Source organism: Mycetomoellerius zeteki, unplaced genomic scaffold (assembly GCF_001594055.1).
Source record: "Mycetomoellerius zeteki isolate Tzet28-1 unplaced genomic scaffold, Tzet1.0 scaffold407, whole genome shotgun sequence".
Classification (NCBI taxonomy): Eukaryota; Metazoa; Arthropoda; class Insecta; order Hymenoptera; family Formicidae; genus Mycetomoellerius; species Mycetomoellerius zeteki.
Genome location: NW_017257400.1, coordinates 859026 through 872138, shown reverse-complemented (window position 1 = coordinate 872138; position 13113 = coordinate 859026). Strand labels below are relative to the sequence as shown.

At 33.3% G+C, this 13113-nt stretch overlaps 1 protein-coding gene across 1 annotated transcript in view; it reads left to right on the top strand.

Annotated features, from left to right (window-relative positions):
• The first annotated feature begins 506 nt into the window (after positions 1–506).
• The window catches only part of LOC108726266 (phosphatase and actin regulator 2), a 257521-nt gene continuing 244914 nt past the window's right edge, over positions 507–13113 (top strand). Inside the window, 1 exon segment of the mRNA XM_018453727.1 lies at positions 507–830. Within this exon segment, the coding sequence (XP_018309229.1) occupies positions 530–830 (301 nt within the window). The 5' untranslated portion in view covers positions 507–529.

The following is a 13113-nucleotide window of genomic DNA, read 5'->3' as shown; positions in this document are numbered from 1 at the left end:
GGCTCGACGTCTGTAATCGAGCTGGCGATAACGAGTGCGTCATTCGTTCGATATATAATAATAACAACAACCACGCGCTTAAACGAAGCACGAGAGATCACGCTCCAACTCAACGCACAAGTTTACAAGTGGAGGGCTGAAAGATCTCTCGGAATAAATAGTTTCTCTTTGTCGTCTCGTTCAGATGAGCGCTCGCCCGGGAATAATCGATAGTTCTCGATAGTCGATCGAGAACGACGCGGGTGATCCCGAGGTATCTCGAGGATCATTATCGTCGTCACGGGATCGCGTCACGAGAAGAGCTCGAGCACGTGGGAGCCGCGCGAATCTCATCGTCGGAGCCGTGGAGCCGCGAACGAGAAGTGGTGAACGACGACGCGAGCCGCCGATCCCACGAGCAGGTGCACACCGGGATGCGCGCCGCGTTGACAGGGACCACCCGGTAGCTCCGTTGCCGGCATTCGTAGCGATCCTCAGCCCGTGGCGCCGAAAGAGACGGGGTCGCTGCAAGGATCGGACCCCGAGCGCGATGTCCATACGCGTGAGCGGTGTCTACCTGGTGCCCACTAGCCCGGGCACCGACAACGGCGGCAATGACAAGAGCGGCGTGGACGTCAATTTGCATCATCAACAGCAGCACCATCATCATCATCACCATCACTCGACGACGAAAACGGTGACGATCGTGACGGCGCCGCAGCGCAGTAATAGTCTGGATTACCTCAACTTCGAGGAGAAGCGACAGATCATCGCGTCGTCTTTGTCTCTGAGTGACTTTTTGGCGCATGGACCGGCGGTTTTTAAGGAGGTAGCGGCGAACACGGTGATCGGTGAGTCTTACAATTAGCGAACGTATCGATCTTTTCAGGGCGTTCGTGTAACGAAAAGTCGCGTAATCATTCATGCTGTGTGTGCGTATGGCTATATTAATATTTAAATAGATAGGTAGTTTACAGAGTGATAAAAAAATTCATAAAGAGTTTTGTGTCTATTAAATTAATAACTATTATTTGACGATTCAAAAGTTGATTTATAGCATTCATTGTGATTTTTTTTTAATTCTTTATTTTAACGACAAATAATGTTCAGCTTACTACCTGAGTAATGATTTGATAAACATTCAAATCTTTGTGATCAAATCTTTTCACATTAAATCACGTAAAAATACACAAAAAGATATAATGTAAGTTTATATATATAACTATAATATCTAATATACTTGTAAAAAATATAACTATAAAAATAAATTTTTTTTAGACGGAACATCCCAAAAAATCTTTAGTTTTATAATTATATTTTTCTAGTCTATTATATCTTATAGTTAAATTTACATTATATTTTTTTGTGACGCAGGAGTATAAAAATAATGAACTTTTGGACATTTGGATGCTTTTTATTTTCTTTTTCTAGAACAAGGTTTTAAAGAAAACTACATCTGGGGTTGCTATGGCAATCTCATCTATCTATTTAGAGATTAATAATGCAGAAGGATGAACTATGGAGTAATGAACATGATAATTTTCTTTGTAGATAATTAGGTACTCGCTCTTGTCAATGACGCTTCAAGAAGAAATTAATAATCTTAGAGAATTATTACTAAGATATAATTTCTAATAACTATCATTAGCAATTAATGATGATTTCCGTGTATAAAATTACCGTAAAGGATAGCGCTATGTAAAGAGATGTTAGTGTAATTATATTGAAAAGCATTCCTGTCATTGGTTGCTTCGCACATGTGTTAGTTAGATGGATTGAACGAATAATCAGAGACAAGATATTCTTCTCGATTCGATCGTGATATTATATTATATTATTTTATCATTTATCTACGGCGGTGTTAAATCTTTTGTTTCTGTCCTACAATGATATTGGAAATAATTATCGCGTTAAGGCAGTAGCTTTGCACTGCGTATCGAATTTATATTTTAATGGAATATTTAAATATTACTGCGTTATAAATGAGTATATTCTAATAATAGATTATTCTGAAATAATGTTCATTATATTTTATTGCGTTTTATTACAATTAAAGCATATATAAATATCTATGATTTAACATAATAACGATAAACGTAATTTAACGTAATTTTCTTTTTGAAAAATTAAAAAATTTCTGATAAAATTTTTGAAAGGAGGGTTTTAATCTTTTCTCGATATCTTACACATCATATTTAGATTCATTGTCAGTTTTATCAATGGGAGCATAAACATGAAGTTTGCAAAAACCACGTAGAGAGCGTTCGCTCTTTTCAATGAACTTCAAAGCGAACCTTATCGCTCCATGCCACTCGATCGATTCTTACGCAAGTCTGCACTTTATCGCTTCGATCCATAGCACCAATTGTGTCCAAATAAACTAACGAGTATTATGGCATAAATAGAGTCTCCTATACTGAGAGAATAGTTGGTTGTTATTTGTGATTATAATATGATAATTAGAAGCTCCATTTTTATAGTTATTACTATAATTCTAGCAATGAATATAATTATATTTATAATTTTATATTAAAATATATATATGTTATTGAAAATACGACTATAAATTATAATCATATTTTGTGTCTATTGTGTATATATTTTTTTCTATATAGAATTATCAATATAATTATATTATCACATTATCACTAACATTATAGCAGTAATAACTACAAAAATGGAATTTCCACACACATAAGAATAAATTCTTGTTTTGAGTACATAATAATGAATTTTTCTAAAATTTGTAAGTATATTTTAAGATTATCAGGAAAATATTCTTTGTTAAAGATAATCTTTACTTATAAGAAAGAAAGTAAATTGAATAATTACTTCTTTTAGCAAATGATATTTTTATGTACATGATAAATTTCGATAGTGAAGTTTTGATAAAGGGCCGTCGGCATTCATGGCGAGAGGGTTAACAGGTGATGACGAGGCGCATCCCCCGCCACCGCGTTCCGATTACCTAGACGATAATTGCCGGCGATTCGTTTCCACTGTCGACGGTTGTGTGATTTACGAGTGACGCGAGAAGCTGAGAATCGGATAGGCGCCGACGCTATCGTCGGTCGTGTGATCCCGGCTTCGTTTTCTGGCCGGCGCGGCCAGAATGTTGAAGCTGCAGCAGTAAATTGAAGTAATCGACACGAGCGAAGGGTAAAGCACATCGAGAGAAAGGAGTGTAAGCGGGGGCGATAGTCCAGCAAGGACGACGAAGGGAACAGACGGAGGCAGAAACGTGCGGCGCGTTGTACGCAAGGTGGAAAGCTACCTTGCCGTTTCACTTCAATTCCGAGTCAAGGAACTCCGGTAGCGAGAGGCATCGCCTTGTAAACAAACCTCGCGTGCGTAGCGTGCGTGGCATGCGTGCGTACGGTGCATCGACCACCTACACGGTGTCCCAGACGGAATAGTCAATATCGCTGGGGGGGGGGGGGGGCGATAGCATCGGACTTGAACAATGAGATAGCTCCTCCTTAAACATCCTATATACCCGAGAGAATTTTCCTGTATATCCCCGCAATCTCCTTTCTCTTTGGGGTTCTCGTCTATCGCGGTATCTCGCGAGGTCGTCGGTCGTTGTGGGTAAAAAGGGACAAAGGGAGGCGTTACAGCATGGCGCCGCCGGTAGTCTGCTTTTCCTTTCTCTTCTCTTTCCCGTGTGTATACGCGAATGCACTGCCCTTATTATCTCATAGAGGTAACGTTTTATCCATAATCCTTTAGAAACAATGCAGGAAATCGTGAAGAGAGAATGCAAGAGGATAGAGAAGGAAGTACTGTATAATTTTATACAAAATTAATACTTGACATACATTTATTGAAGAGCATTAAAATATTATTAAAATATTATCATAAACATGGAAAATTACGTATGCATAATAGAAAATATCATTATAGACAATGCTTCGGCTAATGATTTCCATTATCCTATAATTATTATTAATCCAAGTTTGTACAATATAATACGCTCCACGTTTATACGTTTATATCATACAGGAAGCTAATAGCAATAAATCTCTGCATTGGCTCTCCCAATATCTCAATCCGTAATACGATCCTATTACATACGATATTACCGCAGCCGATAAGAAACGCGTGTGATCTTTTCTGGCCGGAACTGTCAGATCAAATATTATCATATGGTTTCGAGATCAATATTTGCTTCGTCTATTAGGCGAGATAATTAATCGTTAATAGTAGTAAAGTTTAATGACCTTCTAAAAGTATCAGTATTGATTAATCATTCGCTGATGTTACGTAAAATGGAGTATAAATAATTGTATTTCGAGAATAGAAGCTAAAAATATGTTGTATTTTGTTACAATTCCTACAACTTGATATAAAAGATATAATGATACAAAATAGACTAATGAGATAATCAAACAATCATTAATATGTTTATCTAATTAATATGTTAATTCAAATAGAAATTGTTTAAATTATAAAAATCAAGAGAAATTTAAAAGCTTCAATTTATTGAAAGCTTCAATAAAAGATTTTTTATTCTTATTCTTTTTATTTTCTTATACTCTCTATTTTAAAAATTATGTTTACAGTTACAATTATACCGTGAAATTTAAGCAAAATATATCAAGCAAGTTAAAACAAAGGGAAGAATTTATAAACTACATATTCTATAATAATTTCATTCATATGCAGTAGAATTTTCTTATTTGTTGTAACTTATTGTTAAGATTTTTTTCCAAACTCTTACAAATTCAATTCTATTTATCTCGTCGGTTTTTCTCGATTGGATTTTAATTGGTCTTTCGAGCATGACAGACGTGCGTCTAAGCTCTTTCACCTTTTTTTTGCTTCTCCGCTGAGAATTTCCTCCAGGCGCATCGCTGCGTGCCTTGCGACTGCCGGAGAATCAACGGCGACCGCGCCTATACTGCATTGTAGCTGAATCACGTGCTCATTCCACAGCGTGATGATCAATCATTCGTACATTTGATACACGACACGATTTGATAACTACGCAGAAAAGAAACTCAATAATCGAAACGCTGGTTTTTGTCTACAACTCTTTCAGCTGAATGTACTGTAAAACAAATTCCACGTAAATATTACACGTAGAGAAAGCGTGATTCTGCTCTTTAATAACTGATTAAATTAAAAGCTATAATACATGCGTTTTATGATGGATTTTCGTTTCCAGATCCATTATTAGAATACTAGCGTTTCGTGAACATTGCAGTTTATTTCATTAGGGTGAGAAGCAGCCTGATACTGAATTGATTCTCCGAAGGATTTCCTATATATGTATACATATATGTTGTTTTGTTTTAAACAGATTGTTTCACTTTATATACTCTCTAAATTCTTCGAAGTGCACTTTCATAAGAGTAAAAATTGAATCAATTTTGAAAGAGTGGCTCAATTTTCAATCTGTAAGAATAAGATTTCACTCTTTGAAAGTTTTAGAGAGTACATTGTTTAAAATAACATAGGGTAAACCCGGTATATACGCCGCAGGGAGATTTAATTTATCAAGTACTATTTACTATGTTTAAGGTAAATAAACTATACCAGTAAAAACTTCATACTTTCTACTACTATGAAAAAAATATTAGGAATCCAAAATATATTAATTTTTCATACTAAAAATAAACTTTTTGAAACCCTTGCATTTTTGCCATATATCCCATAGGGGTGGGATATATGGCTACTCATAGAGGGAGAGGGGGGAGGGGGTACGGCTTACGAAAAATTTACAAATAATGCATATAAATAAGACGTAAAATGACACAATAACTTATAAAATGCGTTTATAAAGTTTTATTAAGGAATAAAAAATATGATAAATATGTATATGAAGTAATAAATAATAATTACAATCTTCCTACATATATTAGAAGTGTCATGACAAGAGATACATATTTCATGTAATGCGTTTAGTGCACTGATTTCAATCTGCGCACTTTGTATGCTTTGGGCATAAATCCCGCCCGCTAAAAATGCCGTATATTCCAAACAGGTAGGATATACATGTGACAACAAATTAAACAAAGAATACGAAAGCGAAGCACTTGTATTTTGCTATACAACATGCTTTACTTTTTCCTCTACACGCATGTATCACGAAATAACCACTAGGTCTTTTACACGCCCTACAGTAATCATTTTATGTAAATTATAATTTATGATGGCGCTACTTATTACAGTGACAAATCGATTCAACTCACAATAATTTCATTAATATTAACAGTAAGAAGCTGAAATTATAACTCAATACTAATATAACATAAAGGCATGTAACAGAGCAGTTGCGAGAAAATTACCCCCACTCCTTCTATTTTTTCTGACTTCTGCGGCGTAAATCCCAGTGCGGCGTATTTGCAGAATTTACACTATATAAAGGAAATCCTTTGGAGGAGCAGCTCAGTATCAGATTGCTCCCCGTCCTGTTGAAATGAACTACAATATTCACAAAATGTCGATGTTAAAATAATGTCGATGTTAAAATAATCTGGATACGAAGATAATCCACGAAACGCATAGCTTCTGTATGAAAAATACCCGTGGAAGTCTCAAAAGTATTGACTGATTAAATTTTCCTTTCCATACCATAGTCATTATCAGAACCCAGAAAGAGACTGGGAACGAATTAAATTGCAAACGTAATTAATCGGCGTTGGTAAAATCGGTCCTTGAGATTCGCTGTATCATTAAACCATTTAATTAGCACGCCACGAAACAATAACTGCAATAGATACATTACACAACGCTTGTAATTGTCCATACTCGAACGAATGGGAGAAAAAGGCGCGAGATAGCATTGCCGATGCTGTAATGGGTGCAGAATGCAGACGTAATGTGGCAACGTTGCGCGGAAATCATTCATTGAGTAGAGAGCCACATTTGGTCGGTCGACGACTGGTTGATCGGCTTGGATAAGAATGGCGGAACTTTGGTGGCGAAGGGTTCTCCAACGATAACAAGAGGCCCGAGTTCGGGCAATCCCGATGTCTGCGATGTGTCTCAAAGAAAATCCTAAATCCCCGTAAAACTTTGTTCAAACAGCTAGAGTGCCATTTCTCTCTCTTGAAATTTACATTAAAATTGTTTACTAAAGCTTATTTTCAATCCTATTGTAATAAAAATAAATCTAATTTAATACAGTTCTACAACTGTATTAAATTATATTTATTTTTATTACATTGTTTTAAATATTACAAATTAATAATAGAATTAACATATTTATAAAAAAAATCTTTAGTAAGTTTACATGATTTATAAATTAAATATGCAGGGTGCTCTAGGTATGTGACAAATCATATAAGAACAACTGTTTTTATAATATTTATGCTTTTCTTTTGCACCGTGACCTATTTGATCTTATCGCTTATTCTATAATTAGATATTTCATTTTATATCTCTCCGTTGGTATACATTTCATTATATCAACTTAAGAAGAAATTGTTACTCATAGAAAATTCATCGTTCAATTTTACCTATATGGACCTCTCCACGGCGATAAGCTTGTTTAAACTAAATTTGTCTTTTGTAAGTTGCGGCCTCTTTTAATCTATCAATATTGATGATTAAAGAATACATTTAAGTTGTTGTTGTCTGACGAAGGACTTTGATTTGATTGCTGTATACTCTCTAAAACTTTTTAGAATGAGATTTCATTCCATAGAATTTATCGAAGTAGAATTAGACGAAGTAATCAATAATCAGTCTGAAAATGTACTCGAGATGTACTAATGCGATTTTATATCAGTTGATGTTCATTTATTCAAGTAATGTTTCTTACGTAACTCTCATATAATAAATTCTCTACAGTCTACGAGATTAATCGGTGATACGTAAATATAAACTTCGTATGTCATGTAAAAATGAGTATTATTACGCTTTCAGTGTAATTTTCTTCGAGTAAAGACGAGAGAAGAATCTCCTCTATAAACTACATATGATTGGTGAAATATTCAGTTAATTATTCTACAAATATGAGAGTTATCTTTCCTTAGTCACTTCCATCTATTCGTGGAATATTAATTTTATTGAATTTGTACCATCTCTCTTGCAAATATCTCTCTCGCGAATAAGGAACTTTTATCTAATAATTATTAATCGATTCTTTTAATAAAGCGCTATGTCATTAATAACTTGCACTTTTATTAACGGTAGATTGAACAGAGTTGACAAGACTGCGAGTTTCGTGGAAGTAAAAATTTCAGAGAAAATATTAAAAAAAATTTTCCTGGTCTAGTAATTTTGCTCCTATGTAAGTTTCATGGTGAAGAGCTATGTTGTTGGTTACATAAAATTTGTCTTCAAGTTGCCTACGGTTTTTTTTTCAATCTGTCAGAAATTATCTTCTGGTAATATTTATATTGAGATAAAAATTCTGATACTAGTGCTAGATTGAAGCGTCTAAACGCAAATTATTTTTGTTAGACAGAAATATGCTATGTTAGTATGTTATCGTCAGTTCAAGGTTTCAGAACTGTAGATATAGACATGTTTGTCTGTTAGTTAATTATTTAGCCGCGCATTTTTTTTTTCAAGTTTTACGAATGGCGTTTCTTTGCGTAATGCCGGCGCTCACATGATTGTTGCGCTGCAGAAGAAACTGTGACTCATAGAAGATTCATCGTCTAATTTTGCCCGTATACAGAGGTAGATAAGCTTCTCCACGATAAAAAGCCTATTTCAGCAAAATTTGTCTTCTTTAAGTTGCCCGCAGCTTCTTTTAATCTATCAATATTTAATCGACACAGAGAGAAAAATGTTTGGTATTTGTAACTATAATTATATATTACTATAATTATGATTATTACTGCTATAATAATAATAACAGTAACTATATATATATATAGTTCCAGCAACAAATGTATATAATTGGCAACCTAAAATGACTATAATTATAGTTGTTATAACCATAAAATAGTTGAAATTACCATAAAAATGATTCAACCATAAAAAATATGGTTGTCCCAAATATAACTATAAAATTATAGTCACTTGAATCATTTTTATGGTAATTTCAACTATTTTATGGTTATAACAACTATAATTATAGTCATTTTAGGTTGCCAATTATATACATTTGTTGCTGGAACTATATATATGGTTACTGTTATTATTATTATAGCAGTAATAATCATAATTATAGTAATATATAATTATAGTTACAAATACCAAACATTTTTCTCTCTGTGGATGATTGAATTAATAGAAGCAATTAACCCTGGCTGAAGTAATATTTTTCGCAAAAAATTCTTTACATTTTTCTAATTTAATTTAGGAGGGGGGAGATTGGTAGCGTTTCAGATTGATTGTGTTGAACGTTTGAAAGTTATCGACGCTTAATCTTATCTGAAATAAAATTCATTTAAAATAAATTTATATTGTATTATTCGGAATCGGAAACATCTATAACTTCGACCGTGATAGGCTGACGTTCTTCTTCGTATTTGTATTTACATACGGTCGTTCTAAAGTCTTATAGAAGCAATTAAGTTGATGTCTGTCTGATGTATGGCTTTGATTTAATTGTTACGTATAAGTAATTAATAACCAGCCTAAAAATTATGTGCAAGATCAAAAATGCGATTTTATGTTGCATTATTGATTATAAAAAAATGATATAACGTGAATATCGTCGAAATAATTTTTGGAGTTGTCCTATATATTATTATGTTCGTGTCTGTATTTTAACGTCAGTTTCAGTCTCGTATGCCAAGAAAGTCGCCGCGGGCGTATAACTGTACGGTACAAATAACATCTTATCCAGAAAAGCGTACGAAGTAAGCTAAGGGAAAAGTTTGCGGCCGAGATTGAAAGTCGTCTGGCGTTAGACATGTGAGAAAAGTAACTACGAAGTATGTTATGTGATATATGTTTCATGTATTGGTAGACACCGAGGTAGACACTCAATTCGATTTATGAAACAAGAACGAAAAATTTTCCTTACAAATGTAAAATAAATTGTCAGATACGTTCTACTAACATATTAATTGAAAAGACAACAAAACTGTAAATACTTTATGCACATTGATAATAAAGATTATAAAATTATAAGAAGAATAATATTTTAAATTAACACTCGTACGTGAGAAAATATTAGAGAAGTTCGATATTGATTATTTATTAATTATTAACGATCTTTGATTTCTATACAATTTAATGTCTATGATGGGCTTGGCCATAACTATGAAGCATCTTCAATTTAAATCAATTGAAAAAAATAATCTTATTTTTTGTCAAAAGTGTTTAGTATTTTTTACTATAAGCGCATATGATAAAATAATTATGATTAGAAACTCCACTTTTATAGTTTTTATTATAGTTACTATAATTCATAGTTATTAATATTACAGAGCAATAACAATAAAAATAGAACTCCCAACCATAATTATTTTACCATGTAATTATAATCACAAATATTTTTTTCTTATTGTAATAATTTTAAATTTAAGTTTGAAATAAGTAGGTTGATTTATTTCAAATCTAATTAAAAGTTAATTTGAGAAAATCATGTAACAGATGCAGATTCATTAATATACTGAATAAGAAAAACATTCCTATTTTCGTTCAAGTTTCTTGGTATTTAATAATATAGCAATAATCATAAGCAAATTTTTGCAATATATTTTTTCAGTTTTATAAATTGCACGCCGATTTTATTCATCAAATTAAAACGCAATCGCAAACTGAAGCGAAAATTAATATTTCAAATTAGATTGATTCTCAATTTAATAATGATGCTAATATCTTAAAAATTTACAAAGAACTCTCAATTTATTATATTTTCTTGAAAAATAAGCGGTAATAAAATTAAAGGAAAACTAACAAAATATGAAAATTGTTATAAAAGTAAATATTTTTAATAAACAATAATAAACGATTTATTAATACTATATATGTGAATATATATTTTTAATAAAACTGTTTTTAATTTATTTTTTGTTAGATAGAATGTTTACGTTTCAATTTGTGGAGATGTTTTATACTTTTAGCTAAGGCCGTAGGAGTTACTATAAAATTTCGGTCGTAGCAACTGCAGATTTCTCACTCTATCCTAATTTCGCTCGAGGTCAAACTCGTTACATCTCGCTACTTAACAAGCAGTCACCATCGTATGATCTGCTCATGGAAGAAGACCCTCTCAAGCCACGTCTCTCTCGCGGAATGTCAAGGCTGCTGCTGGTCAGAGGGAACGTAAACTTCTGCGTTCACGGCGAACACACGTCTATGAAGTAGTGGGTATCAATGGGAGATATTCCGTCAGCTTCTCTGCGAGGATGAACTCATCGATATCGCATCGTACGCGAAGAAGAGCGAAAGCGATGTGACGTGACACGAAGCGAGGAGACGAGGCGACCTGACGGCGACACTCGCCTTTCGATTTATCATCTTTCGCCTTTCTTTATGAGCTTTCTTCTGGTCCCTCTACCAACCTTCTCCTACTCTCTTTTCCCTTCTCTTCTTATCCTTCTTTCTCTTTCTCTCCGCACTTAACTCGCCGTGTAATTAGCTCCTCTTTATTCTCGTGTTGGACAGGCACGCAGTTCCCACGTGCCGCCGTCGTCGTCGGTGAGTGTGTATGACATTACGAAAGCCTGTCACCTCACCTTTTCGCGATGCGCTAACGCAGTGCGCGATAAATGAGCTATTGCGTTCGTGTTATGAAATTTACGACGGCATGGGCGGTTCACGACATCAAACTCGGAGAATTACAGCGATATTAATTGCCAGCAATAGTATAGCTTGTGATTAAATTTTTAGCTTTGTACCCGATAAAAGAGGTACGTATAAAAGAGGTACGTTTTTTTTGTTTGCATTGTATTGCCATTATACGAATTAAAAATATTTATTCGTAGCCATCCTCAAAAAGAAACTTTATATATTTTTGTTAAAATATTTTTATTTCTCCTGTTATTTGTTGTATAGTATATACTACATGTTACAACGCAACGACATAATTAAAAAAACTTTCATTTTTAAATTGCTTGCAACAAAGAAATGAAATCAAAGAAAAAACATTTTAAAAGTACATACTTTTATTCATCTACAATCAGTTATACTACGCATCAAAATTACATTTCGAATTTAATTACATAATTTTTATGATTCAAAATAATAAAATTTTTTTCTGGAATGCTTTGTTTTTTAAGTTGTAACAAATAAGCGATATCAAATTTTACGGTACATGTGTATATAATCTGTATGTAACATATCACAGTTAACTATACGTTGTGGTAAACATTTTTTCATTGTAAATTGAGCGCGATTACTTCGTTTAAATATTTGCTTTGGCGTTTGGCAAACACAAAGAGTGAGCAATTTTTGGGGCTACGTTCGACAACGTTTGGCGTCGATTATTTTGCAATATGAAAACACTATGCTCGTATTTTTCCATTCACTCTTCATATCGAATCACCTGGATCGGAGAAGTCGATATATATTCATAGGTATTTCTATAGCGCGGGCAGGTGTTTTTCCTCTCAAACCACACCTTCCTCCTTATTTCTTTGATAACATTCTCTTGTCACGATAGATAAAGTTCTCCCAATAACAATTCTTTTTCATTTTTATGCAAATAAACAAATATATAAGTAAAAGGTTAAAAGGCAACTTATTTTTATATACTTCATTATTAAGTTATAAATTTATACAAGATATTAGGAGAATGAAAGCTGTTGATATAATTAAAAATTTTACTTGATTAAAAATCAAATACCTTTTTTTCTCTCTAGAGGTTTTTGTATTTTTTATAAATAAATGCTGTTAGGAAAGTATTCTTTGGTAGAACAAATTTATCAAAAATACAAAAATCGAGAGAGAGAGAGAAAGAGGAGAGAAGAGAAAAAAAGAGAAAGAGTACATGCATATTTATAAATGTTTTTTAAATGCTTTTATGAACATTGTCAATTTCAATCTTTTACTAGCTTTAACATAGATGGACGTTTGTAACGAAAAATAATTTCCTGAAAATATGGAAATACGGTATTTATAACATCTTTTGCATTAAACATCTAAACGTTTACAATCTAAACGTTTTACAGTCTCGTCGTCGTAGACTAGTAGCGTATTAGCAATGGCTAGATTTATCCAGGTATTTATATACTATATATACAGGGTGTTTCCAAATTAAATGGCAAAACTTCGGGAGCG